At 34.0% G+C, this 22,361-nt stretch overlaps 1 protein-coding gene across 1 annotated transcript; it reads left to right on the forward strand.

Moving 5' to 3' along the window:
* The first annotated feature begins 1,450 nt into the window (after nt 1–1,450).
* Nucleotides 1,451–21,021, forward strand: prdx6 (peroxiredoxin 6). Its single transcript, NM_200805.1, has 5 exons — nt 1,451–1,573; nt 9,148–9,304; nt 12,358–12,504; nt 20,251–20,397; nt 20,665–21,021. Exons 1-5 carry the CDS (start codon nt 1,482–1,484, stop codon nt 20,788–20,790), a joined length of 669 nt encoding a protein of 222 aa, NP_957099.1. The 5' UTR covers nt 1,451–1,481; the 3' UTR covers nt 20,791–21,021.
* Nucleotides 21,022–22,361: the final 1,340 nt, after the last annotated feature.

Raw genomic sequence — 22,361 nt, forward strand, 5'->3', positions numbered from 1 at the left:
TTAAGGTAGAAACAGAAAGATTAAATTATATGATTACTATAATAATAAAAACCAACACAAAGAAAGTATTTGTTTGACAGTATAACAAAGGAAAAGATATCAAATGGGGTTCATTCATTCATTCATTCATTCATTTATTTATTTATTTATTTATTTATTTATTTATTTATTTATTTATTTATTTATTTAATTATTTATTTATTCATTCATTCATTAATACGGAACACCGGAAGGGACGTAGTGGAGGAGAAAAAAATTGGCTGGGTGAAAAAAAAAATAATGGGTGAAAGAAAAAAATGGGTGGGAGGAAAATATATATTTCTAAGTTTTTGCGTTCCCTCGCAAAGTTTTGCGTTCCCTCGCAAAGATGTTTTGCGTTCCCTCGCAAAACTGTTTCTCCACAAACACTTCCTGTTGACTTCACTCACGTAAACCCTCCCGTTTTTGCTGAAATTCTCCCATATTTTACCATTCTATCCCACTTTCTTTACATTACTGTGCGCTGATTGTCGCCTTTCACTTTGCAACCTCTGAACCAGTGAATGCATGTTTAAGCGCTGACTGACAGACGCGCTTCGTACAATAAACTGATCCCAGATCAGCGTCTGTACGCGCCATTTAAAGGGACACTTCAGTTATCAAACAAGTGCGCAGCAAATGAATCTCATGTTTTGTTTAGTTTGATAACAGAGGTGTCTCTGTAAGAATGCACAGATCTATAATGAAAGCAGTCCATTACTTTAGAAACTGTTTGTGCTCATTTAAGAGAAAATAAGCTGTTTAAAATAAAACATGCAGGACGGAGATGTTTCATATTATTCAGTGTATTTGTCTGTTTAAACATACACCCGCTCCTCTGTAAATGGCGTGTACACACGCTGATCTGGGATCAGTTTATTGTACGAAGCGCGTCTGTCAGTCAGCGCTTATACATGCATTCACTGGTTCATAGGTAGCATACGCACAGTAATGTAAAGAAAGTGGGATAGAATGGTAAAATACGGGAGAATTTCGGCAAAAACGGGAGGGTTTACGTGAGTGCAGTGAACAGGAAGTGTTTGTGGAGAAACAGTTTTGCGGGAGAACGCAAAACATCTTTGCGAGAGAACGCAAAACATCTTTGCGAGGGAACGCAAAACTTTGCGAGAGAACGCAAAAAACTTAGAAATATATATTTTCCTCCCACCCATTTTTTTCTTTCACCCATTTTTTTTTTCACCCACCTATTTTTTTCCTCCCCCTCTACGTCCCTTCCGGGGTTCCGTACCATTCATTTATTCATTTATTTATTTATTTATTCATTTATTCATTCAAGTTCATTCGCAGTCATCTTTGAACTCGGGAGGTGCCTGGGTTTGTCCAATCAAAATCGTCCCCGCCCTATCCTCTCTTCCGGGTCTAATATATATACCGCCTCTATTCCATGGTTACATGTGTGCAAGTGTGTTTCGATTTCAAAGCACACACAGTCTGAAACAGTCATGCCTGGGATATTGTTGGGAGACGTGTTCCCTAACTTTGAAGCAGATACAACAATCGGCAAGATTAAATTTCATGAATTCCTGGGAAATTCGTAAGTGGATGAATCTATTATTTGTGTTTCTGAGCAAGTAGGCCTGCTGTGTGGTTTAATGTGGTTTTAATGTAGTCACTCGTGGTCGTCAGATGGCTGATATACAGCATAACCTTTTGCATTCCTAAGTATATAACGTTAACTGATATTGCATATGACGACTAAAAGATGGTAATCAGTGTCTGGCCCAAATAATTAGGATTGTTTTTATAATATTTCACGCCAAAAATATGTATTTATTTACGCAGAATTAGTTTAAAATGGAGTCTGAAAGACCTTCATGTTATGAATTGGTCATGTAATCTGCTGTAAGAAGCTTTTCTGTTTGATTCGGTTAGAATGTAGCTGAAAGTAAATCAAGACACTAGCACACAAACGGTGTGTTATTATTAGCATATTATATCAAAGCAGTTGTGACAAAAATGCCACAGACAGATCTGAGGTAAATTAACAAACATGATATGATATGAGTGATTGGTTTATCAAGCACTATAATAGTCGAGAATACCTGCGTCATTTTGTTTTATTTATTTGTTTATTTCTATAATAATTTTAATTCGTATCCTGAATGTTCGGTATGTGTAAAATGTGCCCAGTCACTGTGGTTGTTGGAACTGAAATAACAAGGCCAGTATTGTTAAGATTTTGGCAGGAGTGCAAACTTTTTGGAAGTGACCCACATTACTGCAAAACTTGATTGATAATTGTAAAATGATGTCTTAAAGGCGTATAAATTATTTTGAATTAATTTAGTATTATTATTGAATAATCAGTTTACTTGTATGTAAAAATGTGTTATTTATTTATGCATAAATGTCAAATTTCCATTGTGGATCAGTGTAATAGAGATATGTGTTTATTTAAAAATCAAGCAGATAATTGTGACTTGTATTAAATGTATAAAAGTAGCATACCAAAATGTATTTTTTTAAATTAAATCGCTAAAATAAATGGGTAAAACCTAGTGATTTCGAATGATGATGTGAATGATTTCTAATGAAAAATGACAACGAATCAGTGTTTTAGGTCTGTGCCATTTATAAAATTTATTTATTTTATTAGATTTGTTTTGGTATTAACTCATTATGCTGAATAACATTCAAGTAGATGTCTTTAAATCCTGCTAAAATGCATGGTAGTCATTTTATTGCTTAAATATTTGAGAAATTCGATAAAAGTTTGATAGCCATACAAAATGAAAGTGCACAGCAAAATTTACTCCGTTTAGATAGTATTTGTTCCCTCTCTAAATTAAGGTAAAAGTTACTTAAGTTAATGAGATAATGAAAAGAATAAGTGATGATTGAGCACTGATGATGAACACATTATGTTAATATGCAGAAGAGCAGCACAAAACTACATCTGACTTCAGTCCCAGCCTTAAATAAAATCAGTGAAAATATAATGCATTGAATCTCTCAAAATCTCAGCAGAGGATCATTAAGCAACTCCACAAACAGCAGCTTTACTTTTCACCAACCTGTTTGCCCTTAAAGAGGGACCAAAAACTCTCTGAACTGAGTAAATTTTACTCAAAGGATTTTGCTGTGTGCATACTTTAAATAAATCATTATTAATATTGTTTGTATGCTTAAACCCCTTTTGTGACTGAACCAAATATATTATTATTATATTGTAAGATAATGTGACTATATAAAATAAATCAAGTAGTACACAAAAATACTTATTTAAATTGAACTGAATCAGCAATTCTTAAGTTTTTTCGGAATAACTTAATTTTTTTATGTTCAATGCACTTAAATTTGTAAAAATTATGTTAACTTGATTTGTACAACATGAAAGAATTGTGTGGAACCAGCATATTTTTTACAGAGTAGTTGAGATTTAGTGCGGTATATGTTTTGGGCTGCATGATGCATATACGGGCTTAAATATAAAGGGTATCTACAGATTTTATTTGTTAAAGTATGACTGCTGTGGTGTTTTAATTGTTTCATAAGCACTTGTTAATTACATTTAACCTGTTTAAAATTAAATATGCATATTAACAGAATAATATTTATTAACTGTAGTCATCTTTTCATAGCAGAGGTCCATGTACTACCCTGAAAATTAAAATGCTGCATTTCTACAATTCAGGTTGTGTAACTGTCCTCAGTTGTCCTTTTATGCATTATCTAACAGTGAAAGGGGGGGGGGGGGGGGGATGGGGGGCAGAGATGGGGGGCAGTGCTTGGTCCCAGTTTCAAGCCAAACTTCCTCCACAATTGTCGAAGAGTTTTGTCCTCAGGGAGTGGAGAGCGGAAGATGCTAAAGTTGAAGCGTGTAACAGATGTTGTCATGAATAAAATGGTGTTTAGCAATATCAACCCTTCTGCATTTCACAATTTAAGGTTTTGTAAGAATGATCAAGTGTCTAAATCTGTTAAATTTTATTTTAAAAAGTCCCCTGAAATCTTAATTTTGTTACTATCAGTCTTAAAGTGACGGTTTGGCCAAAAATGAAAGTTTGACATCCACATTGACGCATTGACATCCACATTAAGAAGAAAAAGTACCATGGAAGCTTTTTCCAACATTCTTCAGAATATCTTCCTTCGTGTAAGAAAGAAACTCAAACTGGTTGACCTAAAAGATGTAACAAATAGAGGGTGACTAAGGGCCTACTCACACTATGCCATCCGTACCGTGCCCAGGCCCGTTTCCCGGATCGTTTGCGAAGTGTGAGTGCGCTCAATCGGGCTCAAGCACGGTTCACTTGGCCGGCCCTGGCCTGGTTGGAAGAGGTGTGCCTGAGCGCGGTACACTTGGGCTTTGACGCGGTACGCTTGTGTGTGAGTGCAAAACGCGCCAAAGCCCGAAACTGAAAGCGATACGTGACTTTCAAGGGGTTGTTTCATATGGATTTATTAATTATTCTTACTGTTCAGTGATCGCAAACTGCCGTAGTTTATTAAAGACGAGAACTCCTTACAGCATGACAGCTGCGCACCTTCAGCAGACCTCCTCATTCCTGCAGCACGAGAGCTTAATGATTGTTTGAGCGCCAAAAGTGGCGGATCTGTCTGGTGAAATATCTGACTGCGTGACACCACATCCCTAAGGACTGTTTGGCGAAATATTTGACTGCATATCACTGCGTAACAAACGACTGAAACGATATAACTAGAGAAATCTCCACTGTGCTACTGGGTGAGAGCGTATGGCAAGCCGTTTTAGCATTTAAACCTTGTTCTGACTATCTATAAATATATTTAGAGATATCTCTAATTATATTTTGACTAGTCATAATTATAATTCGACTAGTCAGATTGGAGATATCTGCAAATATATTATGACTGACTAGTCATATTCCTCCATTGACTTCCATTGAAAAATATTTGCAGATATCTCTATGAGTTTTGACTTGTCACAATTGTAATTAAAGATATCTCCAAATGAATTTTGACTAGTCAAAAATCCAATTCAAGATATCTACAACTGTAATTCAACTATTAGTAAATTAATTAGAGATATCTTCAAATATATTTGTAAATATCTCTAAATATGACGAATAAAAGGTATCTCCAAATGTATTATGACTAGTAAAAACTCAGAGATATCTCTAATTACAATTGTGACTAGTCAAAATTCATTTGGAGATATCTGCAAATATTTTTCAATGGAAGTCAATAGAGGAATATGACTAGTCATAATATATTTCTCCAATCTGACTAGTACAATTGTAATTGCAGATATCTCTAATTGTCATTCTGAGTAGTGGAATTATAATTATGACTAGTCAAAATATAATTAGAGATATCTCTAAATATATTTATGGAGTCAGAACAAAGATTTAAATGCTAAAAAGGCTTGCCATAGAGAGCGCTTCACTGAACAGAGCAGCAGCGATGACGTAAGCGTGCCGAGGCCCGATATGGTGTGAGCGCGGGCTGTCGGGGGAGACGGGAGGGGGGACAAGCGTGCTTTGGCCCGGTTCGAGGCAACTGTACCTAGTGTGAGTACGGCCTTTAAAAGATACTTTTTTTTTTTTTTTTTTTTACAGACTATTTCTTTAATTAATCTTGAACTAGTGCACTTAAAAAAAATGGTGATCAAATTCACAGATCGAAGATCAAAGCTTACAGAACTTGCTGTTTTTTTAATAAATAAATCAGTGATTTATGACAATCTCATACTTCAGTTTCTCATCAAATTTTCTGACCAATCAATCACTCTTTAGTATCTTAATAGTCCTTCCCCAAGATGCTAAATCTGCAGCTTAAGTTAGTAATTTATTATCAAGTGTTCATACGAGGTTTGCCTAAATCAATGGTTCTGAAGAAAATAACTAATATTTGATATAGGGTTAATAATCCTCATTGCTGACTTTTTTTTGAGTTTCTTTTTTTCATTAAACACAAGATATTTTGAAGAATGTTAGAAACTGGTGGCTGTTGACAATGTTTCTTTTTTATATATTATTAACTGTATTAACTTTTGTTATTATTTTTACATATTAACTATTTTTTTTTTTAAACTTGTGTGTTGTTTGCGTTTTTTTAATTTTATTTATTTTTTATTAAAGGATATTTTAAAGAATATAAGAAACTGGTGGCTATTGACAATTTAATGTTTTTTTATTAACTAGTGTTGTTATTATTATTATTATTATTATTATTATTAATATTATTATTATTATTATTATTACTATTATTATATTAACTATTTTGTTTTAACTGGTGCCTATTGAATATTTAATTTTTTTTATTAACTAGTATTAACTTTGTATTATTATTATTATTATTGCAGATAAACTTTTTTTATTGGGGCCAATTGACTATTTAATGTTTTTTGTTAAATGAAGTATTAACTAACTGTAACAGTTTTTTTTTTTTTACTTTTTTTTTTCTTAACTATTTTTTTTATAAACTGTAGTGTTTATTAATTTTTTAAATGTCTTATTTAACTGAAATAAAAAGTTTCTCCTTTGAAATCGCTTAACTGTTGGGTAAAACATCTCTTTAAATCTAGTCTTCCAGTGTGTAAAATGTGAGTTCACAGGGTGGAGGCAAGAGTTTGCATGAGTTTGAATTTCTTTTCAATGTGACAATCATGTGATCTGCTGTCCAGGGAGTCTGGCGTTGTTTCTTTAACAGCCGTCAAACTGCTGCTAGCTTTGAATAAGAAGTGCTGCTCTGTGCATTTGCACCAAACAATACTGAAATCTCCATTATAGGATTATTTATCTGGCTAATGGGAGATTTGCATTTCCTCCCTGATAGATAAAGCGGGCTTATTCCCATGTCTGCATGAGTAATCATTCTTTTCCTTCGAACTTTAAAACATGTGACATGATTATACAATGCTGAAACTCCATATAAGTAGTTGTGTAACTGGCCAGATGATTTCCCGACACAGCTTTTTAATGTCCCAACCTGACACTTGTAACTTTTTACAACTATAGTATTACAAAAAAGCTGGAATTTGTAGTTGATTACAGTTCTCAGTTAGTGGATCGAACATTTTTCAAAATTGTCCTAAGACAAGAATGGATGTTTAGGACAACTTTGGTAAAAGGTTTTGATCCACTTCAACTGTTGACTACAGAATCTTCATTAAAGGTAGGGCCACACAATATATAGTTTTAGAATGGTTATTGCAATGTGCACATCCTCAAGTCACATCACTGCATCTGCAATGTTAAGTCTGAATTCTAGTTGACCAGGAGCTGCTGAACGCGTTTGTAGAACTGTAGAATTTTGGTCTTGTTTCTATTCCAAGTATCAACATTTCTAACCAAAAAAAGAAAAGATTATATTACTTCCCTGATTGGCTGATTATTTAGCTTATTTAAATTTTTTTTCCTACCTGATCCAAAAAAAAGAAAAGAAAAAATGGTGAAACTGTATTTATATCACTATATATTGCAGAAAAATAAAATCGCAATAGCAGATTTTTCCAAAATCGTGCAGCCCTTATTAAAGCGGTGATATCCCTACGTGACAAATTTGAAATAAAGGGTCATTTTAAATCCATATTATAATTTGTCTTTTATTTATTTATATATATATATATATATATATATATATATATATATATATATATATATATATATATATATATATATATATATATATATATATATATATATATATATATATATATATATATATATATATATATTATTATTATTATTATTATTATTATTATTATATATATATATATATATATATATATATATATATATATATATATATATATATATATATATATATATTTTTTTTTTTTTTTTTGTTTATTTGTTTGTAACCCATTATACAGCTCTGGGGGGTGAAAATGAAGATACCACTTGACCATTCTCAGTTTCTCTGTTATCACTCTTAATTTACCAAAAAACTTTTTTTTTCATCAACCCACACTAGATAAATTATAACTTGTGAAGTTTCTCTCTATCTCTATATCATGCCTGCTAATGTTGAGATGTGAAAATAAGGGATTCCAACCTCCACCCCCTAAAAAAATCCCGAATTTTTTTTGTAAATAAACAGTTGAAACGGTCAGTAATGTTTATAATAATAATAATAATAATTATTATTATTATTTACAAAGGATAGAATAAATAGTATACATTAAAGCTGCAAATAAATTATCAAACAGTTTAGTCTATTAAAATTAATAGCTATAATTTGATTCAGTTTCTTTATCTCAATCTTTTCTTCACTTTAATTTAAACATTCTGATTAAAGAGCAGCGAATGAATCTCTCATTTAGATTTTTCATTTGATCACATTAAATAAGTGTCACTTTAAAAATGCACAGATCCATAATGAAAGCATACGATTGCTTTCCTCTTCATGTTTGTTTAATACAAAATTTGTTTTATTTAAAAGTAAACCCACCAAGATTGATGGGTTTCGATGTTGTTGTTGTTGTTGTTGTTATTATTATTACGTGTATATGTCCGTTCAAACATAAAACTCAATCTCAACCTTCTCTCCACTTCTAATCGCGTGTACAAAATCTGTTTGAGAAACTGCTTCTATTCACTAACAAAGCGCGACTGCCCCGCTACATGAACTCACTGTTTTAAGGATTGCAAGGGGCGACCGCACCTGTAGTGGATAGGAAGGAACTCCCATCATATTTATATTTATTTCAAAGTGTTTACATGTCTAAATAAAACTAAAGCACAGAACAGACTCTCATTTAAGAGCAAGGGTGTCCCCTGGTGGTTCGACTGTATGGGTTGCGTATAAGGACAATCAGCTCTTAGACGTTTATAACCACCTTTCATAGAAAAATGTAAAATATGGGAAAATGCCTTTTCGGGATGATGGCAGGATAGAACTGTAAAATATGGGAGATTCCCAGGAAAAACGGGAGGGTTTACGGGTATGCTGTACATAGAGAGAAAAATGTTTTATATTTCAAGCAAGCACTTAACCCATAATGGGATGGATCAAAGTATCATTGAGAGTAAATGCAACTACTGTATGTATTTTTCTTTTACATAGACCTACTGCTGGAACTACATCAATACAAAACTGGGTTGAAAATCTGCAAAATTCACTTTAGTTTTTGATTTTGAAATGAGTTATTCTTGCCTTTTGTTTTGTTTTCTTTTTTTTCAGATGGGGCATCTTGTTCTCGCACCCTCGTGACTTCACTCCAGTATGTACAACTGAATTAGCCCGTGCCGCCAAGCTTCATGAAGAGTTTAAGAAACGTGACGTGAAGATGATCGCCCTGTCTATTGACAGCGTGGAGGACCATCGCAAATGGAGTGAGGTCTGCAGATACAGTATAGCACGCATGCACATAATTGATATCATGCACTTGATAATTCATTACCAAGTTTCTATACTGTTGTTCCCAATTGCCTCCATTATGATATAAAACCACTAACAGTTGATGATGGAAAAAATATCACAGTACCACTTTTGAATTCACTGAGCTTCTGAAAGCGACTCTTTTTTTTTTTTTTTTTACAAATGTTGGTAGAAGCATCTGCATTCTTAAAAGCTTGATTTTTAAACTAAGATGATGGTGATGATGATAATAATTATTATAATTATAATAATAATGTATAGATTTTATTTGCACAATTGATTACTCTTCAAAGAATGATTTTAAACAATTTTAAGTGTTCAGTACATTCATGGAAAATCCGTTTAATGGATAAATAAAACAATCTCACATGGGCCTTCCTTGCTGAACACCTCTGTTTAATGAGGCTGCGTTGTTTTCTTGCAGCTTTAGCCTCCAGTCATTGGCTCTTTGGCCTCAAACAAACACGGTGGACTTCTCGGATTGGTTCAGACCAAATCAACTTATTGTAATCCCAAAAGGAGAGACTTTCTGCAGCTGCTGACTTTCTCTTAATGTCTATCTGAAGACCTGCTTGCATGTTATAAAATGTTCTGGTTTCCCAAGTGTCTGAACCTGGCCAAAAGTTTCATTAAGAACACTGCTGAAAATGCATTTTAAAAAAGCCATGTCGCAAACTGTGGCTGCCGAGCTTCTGCCTTCCTCCCTTACTGGACATGCAGTCATACTTTCGCACCCACATGTTCCTATGGCTGAACTCTTGTGTTGATGAGAATAATGCAGATAAACTGTTCCCACGAGATGCCATTTTGGCTGACTGTTTAACCACAGCTCTGTTTTAGTCATTATGTACCAGAAATCTGATTGTGTACATGTACTGTAAAGCAAGTAATGGTGAATTGTTACTAGGGTTGATTAATATGATCATTCAATATTTATTATAAATTTCATATTTATAATAATTATAATTTATATTGTATTACAAAATGAGCAAAATTGTTGCGAACATTTATTTTTTAGTATTATTTTTTAAATAGAATGTGGACTACAGTTGTGCTCAAAAGTTTACATACCCCTTGAAGGAAAAAAAATCTAAAATATCTTACTTGGGAAAGTACTAAATAAAAAAAAACATGCATTTTGTGTTGATTTCTCCTATTTTGTTCAAGCTATTCACATTTTTAGTGTTCTTCAAGGGGTATATAAACTTAAACACGACTGTATGTATCGCAGATGTGTGTTAAGAGTCAGACTCATTCAGTGTTTTAAAGGGTCATGACACCCCCCACTTTTTGACACCCAGCTCTTCTCATAGGATAAGAAAACTCCACTATGAATAAAAATGAGAAAGCGACACGTCATCTTTGCACTTGCAGTTTTGTGCTGCGTCGACGATTTTGATCCTGCCCCAAAAATCAATTTAAACCTAGAAGCTGAAATTAGCTGACAAAATCTCAAAATGATCCAGTTTTTCCCCACAAAGCTAACAGGTGCTAACATTGTCTTAACTGATGCTCAAAACACACATCTGTTAAAATCTAAAAAAACGTACTTGAGGGTTTCGTGAACCTTTTAAAAACTACTTTTCTGAAATATATTGATTACTTTTTATTTTAATATCAATAGATTTTAAAATAATATTTAAAAAGATTTTGTAGGGAAATGTTACATCTCAAGAAATGTGACCGCAACACTCAACAACTTTATCGCATAAAGCATATTTTCCAATATTGTGCAGCCCTAAGTGTTACATTTATACTACATTAATTTGTTTGTGGATAAAGGAACTAAAACTAATAATTAAAACCTCATACAATTGGAAAAAAGCACAACAAAATGGCAAACTTTATTTGAAATTATAAAGTGCTTTAGTTACTTGGTAATGGAAATATATCTGTGTCGCAGAATGATTTATAGACTAATATTTTATTCAGTGCAGGAACACTCCATTGACTTTAGCTGTCTGCACCAGACACGATACGACATATGTATTAATTTCATAGACTCTGAAATTTACAATATTAATTATCTCCAACTTTATTAAAAGTACATGCCAAGTGCTGTTGGTGTGCAAAGTCACAGTTCTAATATTCATGTTGGCTAGTAGATCTAATTTAAACTATCTGCTGCTGTTTCAGTAGGTCTGTAAATGTAACAAAATGATAATTAAACTCACATTAGTAGGGTTTAACACTGAATGAAGCACATGAACAGCAACTGAGGTGATCAGTCATGGTAGTTTATGTTGTTGTTCAGCCACAACGTCATAGAAATAAAGCCATTTCTAAAATGGAAATCTTCACGTGCCACCGCCATTACAGATGGTTAGGACAAACTTCTTTTAATATAAAAAAAGATGCATATCACTTGACATAGACTAGTTTTTCACTGTGTAGTATTTCTAAAGTTGACTCTATTTTGAGGACACAAACTTAAGGACATTTTTAATTTTAATCAAGTCAATTGCAGTAATTGGGTTAAAAGTTAAGTCAACTCCAATGTTCTGAATTTTGCTGCCTTTAATATTTTAAATTGAGTTGGCTTTTTAAATTTTTTTTTTTAATTTATTTGTTTTTATTATAAATTTATTTTTTAAATCGTGTAGTTATTTCATATTCATTAATTTTAATTTTTGGACTTGATGGAAATTACTGAGCAACAACAATTTAGGATGAGTAACTTTGTCATTGTGCCCTTGTCACACATTTATGAACTAAAAGGGAGTTCACAGAATTTGCTACAAAATCCTTGTAAAAAAAACTTCAATTTTATTGAGCAGTTTAAAATCTGTTATATTTATTTATTTTTTTAGATAAAAAGGGAAGAAATGGTAGATTAGGAGTTTGTATGGTCTTTTAAAATAAGATCAAGCTTGGATTTGGATTGTTAATGCTTTAGTCTACAGATCTAAGCTGTGGGTCAGCATTAAAAATTAGAAATTATCAATTTCGCATCTACTGTATGCCATGTATAATAAAGCAATACTATAATATTGCATCTTTTGTTTTCTCAAGGACATTTTGGCATTTAACCAAGACAAAGCCTGCTGCCCCATGCCATTCCCCATCATCGCGGACGACAAGAGAGAGTTATCAGTGTTGTTGGGGATGCTGGATCCTGATGAGAGGGATAAAGATGGGATGCCCCTCACTGCCCGCTGCGTGAGTGTCCAACATGCTTTAAAGTCTGTGGTTAAAGCTACAGTAACATCATAACTTAATCTATAGAACACAACACTGTATTGTAAATACTGTAAAAATCAGACATTGTGATATTTTGCTTTGATGGGATTTTATATATTGTAGTATGAAAGAATAATTAGCTCTATTTGGAAAGATTTCATTTAGATCGAATGGGATGATCAAGACTTTTTTTTTTTTTCCCAATGCATTGTATAAATGTATAACAATTTATTTATAATACATTACAAGCATAAATAAACGGTGCTTTATGGTTTTCTGGAGAGTCAAACTGTATTCAAGTACAGAAATTGAACAAGGAAATAGAAAGCCAGTGCAGATTTTTTTGTTTTCCAATCGATTTTAAAATCCTAATGCCTGCGTACAACGCCTTGAATGGTCTAGCACCACATTCTTTTGTCTAAGCTTTTAATCCCATACACTCCTTGACATGCTTTACACTCGTCTGATGAAGGTCTGCTCCATTAACGTGGCTAAAATCCATGGGGGACATTCTATGGCATTCTCTTCATTGGAACCTAAATTGTGGAACTCTTTACCCTCTGATGTTCGCAATGCAGAATTCCTGAGTATTTTAAAATGGTCTCTTAAAACTTACTTTTAGGGTAGCTTTATTTGACTTAGATTTTTTGATCTGTTATTATTTAATTTGTTAATTTTAATAATTTTTTTGCATTTATATTTGTCTTTGTGTCTTTTACGGCTGCACATTTTATGTCTGTAAAGTGCCTAAAAATGTATAAAAATTGTCTAAAAATAAAGATTACTATTATTATTATTTTTTTATTATTATTATTGATAATAATAATATAAATGTAAAATATAGGGCTGTCAATTGATAAAAACAATTAACTAATTAATCACACTTTTTAAATTAATCAAGATTAATTGCAAAAAGCCATATTTATTACAGAAATTAAAACATAGGCATGTTAGTGTCATTTTGAATTTCAAAACAATTAATGCTAATAACAAAACTGACTTCCGTTTTGGATTTTGAGTGTTGTAAGTTGTATTGTGAGTTAAGAACATTAATTATAAAGTAGAAACAATTTTGCTTAGTCCTCCTTAACATTAAGCCAGATACTAAGACAGTCCAGTCTGTTGACATTATCAGGGGACAATGTGGACCTTTCCTTTTGAATGATGTGAGCTGAGAGTGAGAACAGTCTCACAAGCAGAATCACTGAATCAGCATTTGAATTTCGGTGCCTAATTTTGGTGCCACTGGTGCTGTGTCAAGGACACAAGAAGCACCAAGTGGTACATCAAAGACACGTACCAAAGACTATAGACCTCTTACAGAGTCTTACACCGTCAGCGATGTTAGACATTTGCTCTTGTTGCTAGGAAACTCACACATACACGCGCACACACACACACACACACACACAGCCAACGCGCACAGTACAGCTGGTGAGCAACTCCCTTCAGATTCATCAACACTCATGATCACGTTTATTAAATTTGCTTAAACAAAGCTTTCTAAAGTATGGTTGTATTTTACAAGCAAGGATTCTGACACGGCAATATGAAGCAGATGCTTTACAAAAGTTGTGTGTAGGGATGAAATGCATCTAGCATAATGAAACGTTTGAGGGTGCATGGAATCATCTGAAAGGCAGAAGAATGGGTTGTCTTTGACAACTTGCGACATCATCTGGCACTTTTACTGAGTATAATTACATGGACACCAATACTTAGATTTTATGATGAAGACAATACTTTGATTAAGAGTCTGCCTTGTAAACTTTTTTTTTTTTTTTTTTCTTAACCTTACAGGGTTATATATATATATATATATATATTTTTTTTTACATGTTAAATATATTTTAAATTAATCGTGTGCGTTTACGCGATAATTTTGACAGCCCTAGTAAAATATAATTTTATAATGGCCCGTTTCCACTGAGTGGTTCGGTTTGGTACGCTTTTATGGCCGTTTCCACTGTCAATAGGTGTACTGTACCACTTTTTCGGCACGTTTTTCAAAGGGTACCAAAAGGCAGAGCTAAACGCGCAGCTGAACGCTACTGGTTTACAGAGATGTGTCATTTGCTTGCGCAACTAGCCAGAATGAAAACAAAAGAGCCGCCATGTTTGAAATACATATTGAAATAGTTTTTTATGAGCCAGTCTGAAGCGTGAGTGGTTTCGCTTCTTCCTTGCGCTTGCCGCACACCTATATCTGAAATAACAATCTTCTTGAGCTGAAGATAATAACGTGCGCTTGATTATTGACGTGCTTTTGAAACCCGATCCTATGATAAACTGACAAATGCGAGAATGACTCGTTCAGAAAGAAAAGGACTAATGCGAGAGTGAAGCACGGAAAAAATGGAGAAGCCGGGAAAATAGGAGCACATAATGTTTTTCAGCAAACATGAACACACTGTCTTTAACTAACTATTATCTTCACCTTTTGGCCTATCATGAACTTGGAAAGATGGAATTGCTCTTTAACAGAGGCTACATGCGCTGCTGAAGATTACAGACACAGATGAGAGAGGTCTGCTCTGACTGTGGGCTATATTGTGGACTATATTTCCTGTTGTTGTTTTTTTTTACCTAAATAAGCACTAAATGTCTGCTGTGTGTAGTTCTTCTGTAATTGGTAACATATCGGAGACTGTAGGGGTCTGTATGTGTTCATATGTTCATTTTATCTATTTAATATAATTACAGATGTTACAGTATGCTAATTTGCACTGTCATTGATCTGCAGTTGTAATCAAATCTCATAGAAAAGTTAGTAATAAACATTTACACAGAAGTATTTGTGTATAAAGCATCTGTTTTGTGAGAAGTGCTTCTCATATGATGTGTAAGCCACCATTAAGGCTTTATTGTAGAAAATTCCTTAAGCGAGAATGATACAACTGAAACTTTCTGTAGTATACCATGCCCACTAAAAGGGTTCCCTTGGTAGTGGAAACACAAGCCTGATAAAGGTGACTTGTACCGTGCTGTACCAGTCAGTGGAAACGAGCCATAAGTAATAACAATAACAATGTATTTAAGAATATCTATCTTTTAATAAATCTAATCCTGTGATTGTGGCCATTGCAGACACTCATTGCGGTATCGATGTGGAAACCATACATTATAAAGCCCTGGTTGGGAATAACACAGAAATATCACACATTATTGTAAAATTTACATAAGATTTTAACTGTTACAATCTGTGTAATGCAAGTAAATGTTCAGCAAACACCTTCATTATTACTTAGCCTGGGAAACCTTTTGTATCAGTGTGGAGGTAGGACTCCAGCTAATATTTGATATTATAATGTTGTACAGAAAAACAACACTCATTGAAATTCAGTCATGTCTAAAGTTTATTTTTTTTGCCCACAGTCTGTCTTATTACGGTGTTAAGTAGTGTTTTTTTGTCCTTTTCCCTGCACTAACATGGAAAAAGGGTGGCATAGTGGCGCAGTAGGTAATGTTGTCGCCTTACAGCAGGAAGGTTTTTGGTTCAAGCCCTGGCTGGGTCAGTTGGTGTTTCTGTGTGAAGTTTGCATGTTCTCCCTGTGTTTGCGTGGGTTTCCTCCGGGTGCTCCGGTCTCCCCCACAGTACAAAGACATGCAGTACAGTTGAATTGGATTGGCTAAATTGTCCGCAATGTATGAGTGTGTATGGATGTTTCCCAGAGATGGGTTGCAGCTAGAAGGGCATCCGCTGCGTAAAACACATGCTGGATAAGTTGGTGGTTCATTCCATTGTGATGACCCCCGGGTTAATAAAGGGACTAAGCCGAAAAGAAAATGAATGAAAGAACAAATGGGAAAAGCATAACAAATTGACTAGCTTTAAATGGAAATTCAACTATAGCAACTGGACCGTTTTTCACGAGACTTATAACACCTTTAATGGTCATCAGCATCTTAAATTTCTAAAGTTTTTAATTTCGTGTTTTTTTTTCTTCTTTCTTTTTTTAATTGTATGAACATTTTTGTATTTTATGGTTTTTGCATCATATTACAAAACTTTTAATTTCCACTTGTGCGACGTGTTTCTATTGTAGTTTGTATTTGGGCAGGGCAATAAATTTGACAGTTCTCTCTTCTGGCTGCCATTTATCAGTCCCACACATTTTCTTTTCCTGTTTTTGAAAGTCTTGATAACACCATTGTGGCAATTTTCTTTTAATATTTGAGTATATAGGATTGTAAAAAATATTTGTTGTACTCTCCCATTTACTGTTCTCAAAGTTTACTATGATGACTTGCTCTACTGATAAACCCAGAAATGTGAGAAGGGTCCCTTGTCTGTTAAAAAAGGTCTGTGTAGCAGCATGTTTCAGGTAACCCCCATAAAAAGGTGATTTATGTGAGTGTTGATCTACCTGACTGGATTTCTGCAGATATTATGTTGCGTTGTAGCTCTCCCATATCCTGTGTACCTGCAGATTTAACCTAGTCTCTGCTACAACATGTGCTTCAGCGACAGTTGTCAGGATGACGAAACCCTGAGTAACCACGATGTTTTCACAATCCTGTAAAGTCTCAAACAAGTCTTTTGTGCTGCTGCTATAAGTCCGTGAGTTTAAAGTTTTTCCGAGCGCAGGTCAGGGGCGCCCAAACTCTGTCCCACAGATTTTTAGCTCCAACTTTCCTTAACACACCTGCATGGATGTTTCTAAAATGCATAGCAAGATTAGCTAGCTCAGGTGTGTCTGATTGGGGTTGGAACTAAACTTTGCAGGACACCGGCCCTTTAGGAGAGATACAGGCACCCTGCTTGAGGTGAACAGTTAACCCATGGGGGAAAAAAAAAGTTGTTTTACTAATATTCACTGGAAGGGCCTGTTTCATTAAGGAGGTTCAACTCTGAGTTTAAACTTGAACTCTGAGTTGATTTACCAAGAGATTAAAAACTGAGTTTTCGGTTTCAGAATAGCGAATCTGAGTTGGGTCAATCAACATTGTGTAGACCTTAACTCCAAGTTAAGCGCACACAACGACTATGAAAAAGCATTATCAATGGAGTGAAGATATTACGAGTCACCATTTCTTTCTCCAGCTGAACTTGATCTGCTCATGCAAAGTTATAGAAAATATGAGCATATATTTAAAAAAGCAACTCCACTGCATCAGTGAAACAGAGACAGTTAGTGTAAGAAAACATAGCTGCTCAAGTTAATGCGTAATTTTCCTTTTAAAGTAATTAAATATTTAGGTATAATAAAATAAGTAATGTTTTGTGACTTTTATTAAATTACACACGTTCTCACTTTTCTACACGTTGATCAGTTTTAATAAATTTAAAAGTGCACTTGTGTGTCTGCCTCTATTATTGATCAAGTGATAGAGGTTGATATGACATTTATAATGCAAGCAGTATGTTTAGTAAAAGTTGTTTTTAGAAAGAATAACAATCCCATTAATCTAGTTACAGTACATGAAGGGCAGTAAATTTAAGCTAATTATTAATTAAAACAGGACAAGCCATTGTTGTACATGACTTTGTTGTTTGTGTGACTGAAATTTAGGCAGTAGCTGTTTCTATCCAAATATATTAATTCAATTTATGTGCAAAACTGTAATAACGCATAAAAGATATGCGAATAAGCAGCGTTTCCATCCAATGAGTCAAAGAGAACAAAATCGTCCCTTCCTAATTAAACGGGCGCCAAATATCAACAGTAAAAGCAGAATTTACTGCAGTAGAAGAAGCTGCGTCAATCTTTTCTTTACTTAATAAATGTTTGCGCCTCAGAAGACAATGCTGACACAAACGCATAGGGGTGTTTGAAGGCATGAGACGTGGAGAGCAGACACTCTTAACATGCTCCAGATGCTCTGGAGATCATTAATAATTGGTTAATAATATAATAACATTAATACTGAAATGGTTAAGGCGTTTTAGAATGAATGACCAAAACAACATTTAAGATGTTTTACAATGGACAAACCAGCAGGCTGAGCACATTATGACGTTTTGTTTTCATGCGCCTCTTCAAAAGGAGCTTTAAAATAGGTAGGCGGAAAAGTAAGGCTTAGGCGAGAAATACAGCTTCGTCTTTAATTCAAGAATTCACACTTGGCTGATGATCGATTATAAAAGCTTGTTTGGCATGCTGTCCCGGGATAGAGCCCTGAGCTCATGAGATCCTCCAGCCAAGGGTTCTCTCCCGTTGCAAGGTGGGAGGGGAGTTTGAGCTCAGGTAGATCTCGATAACTCCCCTGCTGTAGTAACCAATGAACAGTAAGTGATAGCTCTTGGAGATAACTACATACTAGAAGCATGTCCATATTCACTATCTCCCTAATTTGAGTTCAACTTTTTTAAAGAAAGGTAAGGTTGTTTTATTTGTGTATACTCTTTTTCTCTAGAGAAAAAGGAGTTCAGTTTCTTAATATTTAAAAACAAATTTGAATAAATGTTAGAGTAAGTTAATATCTTTTTCAGTTTTTTTTTCTTTCTTTTTTTTTACCAAAAAAACTTTTTACTAATTGCAATATTTGTCAAAATATTGCAATTAGATATTTTCCCCAAATCGCATAGCCCTATTTTGGACAATGTTTTTCCTTTTTTAGTCTGATTTAAAAAAAAAAATAAATAAAACTTTCTGATAAGCCCAAGGTCTCAGAATTTACCAGATGTTAGTTTTTTGTCAGTGGCTTTGGTGCATTTGTCACAACATTATGTACAATTGCACAGCAGTTGATGCGTTTCTCAAAACAATTAGTACAAACTGAAAAACCTAGCTGATAACCTGCAAAAGCGCGTCACTTGCTCAAAATGGATAGTTCATTCCTCAAAAGCAAGTATTGATGTCAATAAAAGTGTCAGTGTCATCAAAATGAAAAGTCCTGACACCATTGTTTATAAACATGTTTTCATTATGAGTTTATTCTGTACATTCCAATGCAAAAAAAAGTCAGATTTTTGGTGACACTTCCTGAAATGCTTAAGACAGCAGTATATACTGCACAGCCATTTAAAAACTACTCTAAAGTTAGACATCACTGCATTTAATGAGGTATTCGTGTACAAGACACTGAATATGTATGTTTCACAGTTTTACTGCATTTGCTCTTTATAATTCTAATTTATTTACAGCGTTGTGCAACAGAATAAATACACTCTTATTTACAACAAACATAAACTTTCTTTGGGTAGAGCTGTGCACAACTGTTAACAATATTGCAGTACACATTGCAACTGAACCTACAACACACACAGTACATGCAAATCATTCATAAAATTGTTCAATTTATAGACATTTTCAGGAAAAAAAAAAGATTCATTTTTTTTTTTAAATAAAATTTGCTTAACCGATTTTGACAAGTAGTTCAACATTTCTGTATGAAATGAGGACTATTAGTTTTATGTGCAATGGCAATTCAGCATTCATAAGTTTAGTTAATTTTGACTGACATGACATAAGCAGATGATAATGTTTTAAAACAGCAGAGAGTGGTACGAAAGCAGTTGATGCATGTCCAAAAGCATTTGCAATTTGTTGGAAGGAATGAGAAACTGCTACTATGATTTGCACAAATGACTAATTGTTTTGAGAAATGCATTAACTGTTGTGCAATGTAAATGGTGATGTGAGAAATGCACCAAAACTGTAAAACAATGTTTTTGCCTGCGGTATCCTTTCAGCCACCAGCTATGCAGCTGACAGGGTTCATGTGTTTTTTTTACTATTAGTTTTTAATTGTTCATCTTTTAACATGTTTCTTTTGTTTCAGGTGTTTGTAGTTGGTCCTGACAAGAGACTGAAGCTCTCTATTCTCTATCCGGCCACCACGGGGCGCAATTTCGATGAGATTCTCCGTGTTGTTGACTCTCTGCAGCTGACGGCTACAAAAAAAGTGGCCACACCAGTAGACTGGAAGGTGAGCTTTCTTTCTTTCTGTCTTTCTTTCTGTCATTCTTTCTGTCTTTCCATTATTTCCGTCTGTTTGTCTCTCTCTTTTTTTCTTTCCGTCTGTTTGTCTCAGTCTTTCTTTCTTTCTTAGGGCTTTATCACATCCTTCCTTCATAATAAAATACAGATAATTGTGCATGGCTAAATTTAACCATTACATAAAAGTGATCATTGTTTGTGTGAAATCCTTGAATGTTTTGTTTTAATTAATTACATTTTTTTTTTTCAAATAAAGCCTGGTCAAGAGGTCATGGTCATCCCCTCTCTCTCAGACGAAGAGGCCAACAAGCTTTTCCCGGCTGGTTTTACCCTCAAAGAAGTGCCTTCTGGAAAGAAATACATACGCTACACTAAACCATAACTGAAACCTGAAGGGCAGCGCTGTAGAAAATGCACTCACCTGCACAGCATATTTAGTCCACTAGATATGGTGTGTTCAAACTACCTGCATGTAATCAGTCATCACCATAATTCAGCTTTTATAAGTCACACATCATAAGGTCAACATATACAGTATACACTTATTGTATTGTGCCTTAGTTTCAATGAAATATCCCTTTTGTAATTAAAATGAGTCTTTGTTTGGAGTGGACATTCTACTTTGAGTTATAATTTTTAATTTGTTTACTGTTCACCAAATAATATGCATATATTAATCAAAATGATTTTTCTGGGTATGAGCTGCACAATAAACAAAAGGACACACGGTAAAATATGGGTAATTTCTTAATGTGTTTTAAACAGGGTTTTTTTGACCTGTCACACTTTACAATAAAGTTTTATTTGTTGATGTATTTACTAACATAAACTACAGTAATTATGAACAACATTTGTACAGCATTTATTAATCGTAGTTCTGCATTTACTAATGCATTAGTAACATCCAAGTGAATTGTTGTTAGCATTAGTTAATGCACCGCAAGTTAACCTGAGCTAACAATGAACATTTTCATTAACTTAACATGCACAAATACGGCAATAATTGTATTGTCCATTGTTTATGTTTATAAATTCAATCTCTAACTTTAATCTCATACAACCTTTATTGTAAAGTGTTACATTTGAGCTAAAATAATCAAGGTAACTAGTTCTTGGTTGGTGTAATGGGAGTTTTGAGCAAGTGACGCGAATACATAATAATAATAAAAAGGATTCAATCAGAAATGAATGCTTTGTCATGCAGAAATGTTCTGCTCCAGCGTATTGTCTTAAAAAAAAACTGAACCTATTCACTTTTAACTTGTTTGTTCTATTAATTAAGTACCACATCTGAAAACCTGTACCATTGCTTATGTAATTCTTTTGGAGGTATTCCTTCGAGTAAGCCATACCCACAATTTATCCAGCATATGTTTTACACAGCGGATGCCCTTCCAGCTGCAACCCATCTCTGGGAAACATCCATACACACTCATATACTATGGTCAATTTTAGCAAACCCAATTCACCTGTATTGCATGCCCCCAGAGGAAACTCAAGAAAATGTGGGGAGAACATGCAAACCTCACACAGAAACGCCAACTGACCCACCCGAAGCTCAAACCAGCCACCTTCTTGATGTGAGGCAACTACCTACTGCGCCATCGCGTCAACTTCCTAATAAAAATATGAATTTAAAAGATAGATTTGTGAGGGGTGTACTCATATATGCCACTGTACATAGAATTTACGATAACACTTTACAGTAACAACATGAATACTGATGTATTAATAAGTAAACTAAACATAAGTTTATTATGAATTAATGAGTTAAGGTATGCACTAATCATGAACTAACTTTAACTACAACATGAGTTCATGTGTGAATGACGGCTAGCTTTATTACTTGTTAGTACATGATTGTTTGTTAATTTATGTAATAATTACCACATTAGTTTATGCTTAATTCAACCATGATGAACTCATGACATGTTACTGTATAATTATGTTGTA

This window comes from Danio rerio, chromosome 20, assembly GCF_052040795.2.
Source record: "Danio rerio strain M-AB ecotype USA chromosome 20, GRCz13ab, whole genome shotgun sequence".
Classification (NCBI taxonomy): domain Eukaryota; kingdom Metazoa; phylum Chordata; class Actinopteri; order Cypriniformes; family Danionidae; genus Danio; species Danio rerio.

Excerpts from the sequence above, each read along its gene's own strand:
- prdx6 (NM_200805.1), top strand. The coding sequence starts at position 1,482 with ATGCCTGGGATATTGTTGGGAGACGTGTTCCCTAACTTTGAAGCAGAT. Across the intron at positions 1,574-9,147 it reads CATGAATTCCTGGGAAATTC|ATGGGGCATCTTGTTCTCGC; the intron begins GTAAGTGGATGA and ends CTTTTTTTTCAG. Across the intron at positions 9,305-12,357 it reads ACCATCGCAAATGGAGTGAG|GACATTTTGGCATTTAACCA; the intron begins GTCTGCAGATAC and ends TGTTTTCTCAAG.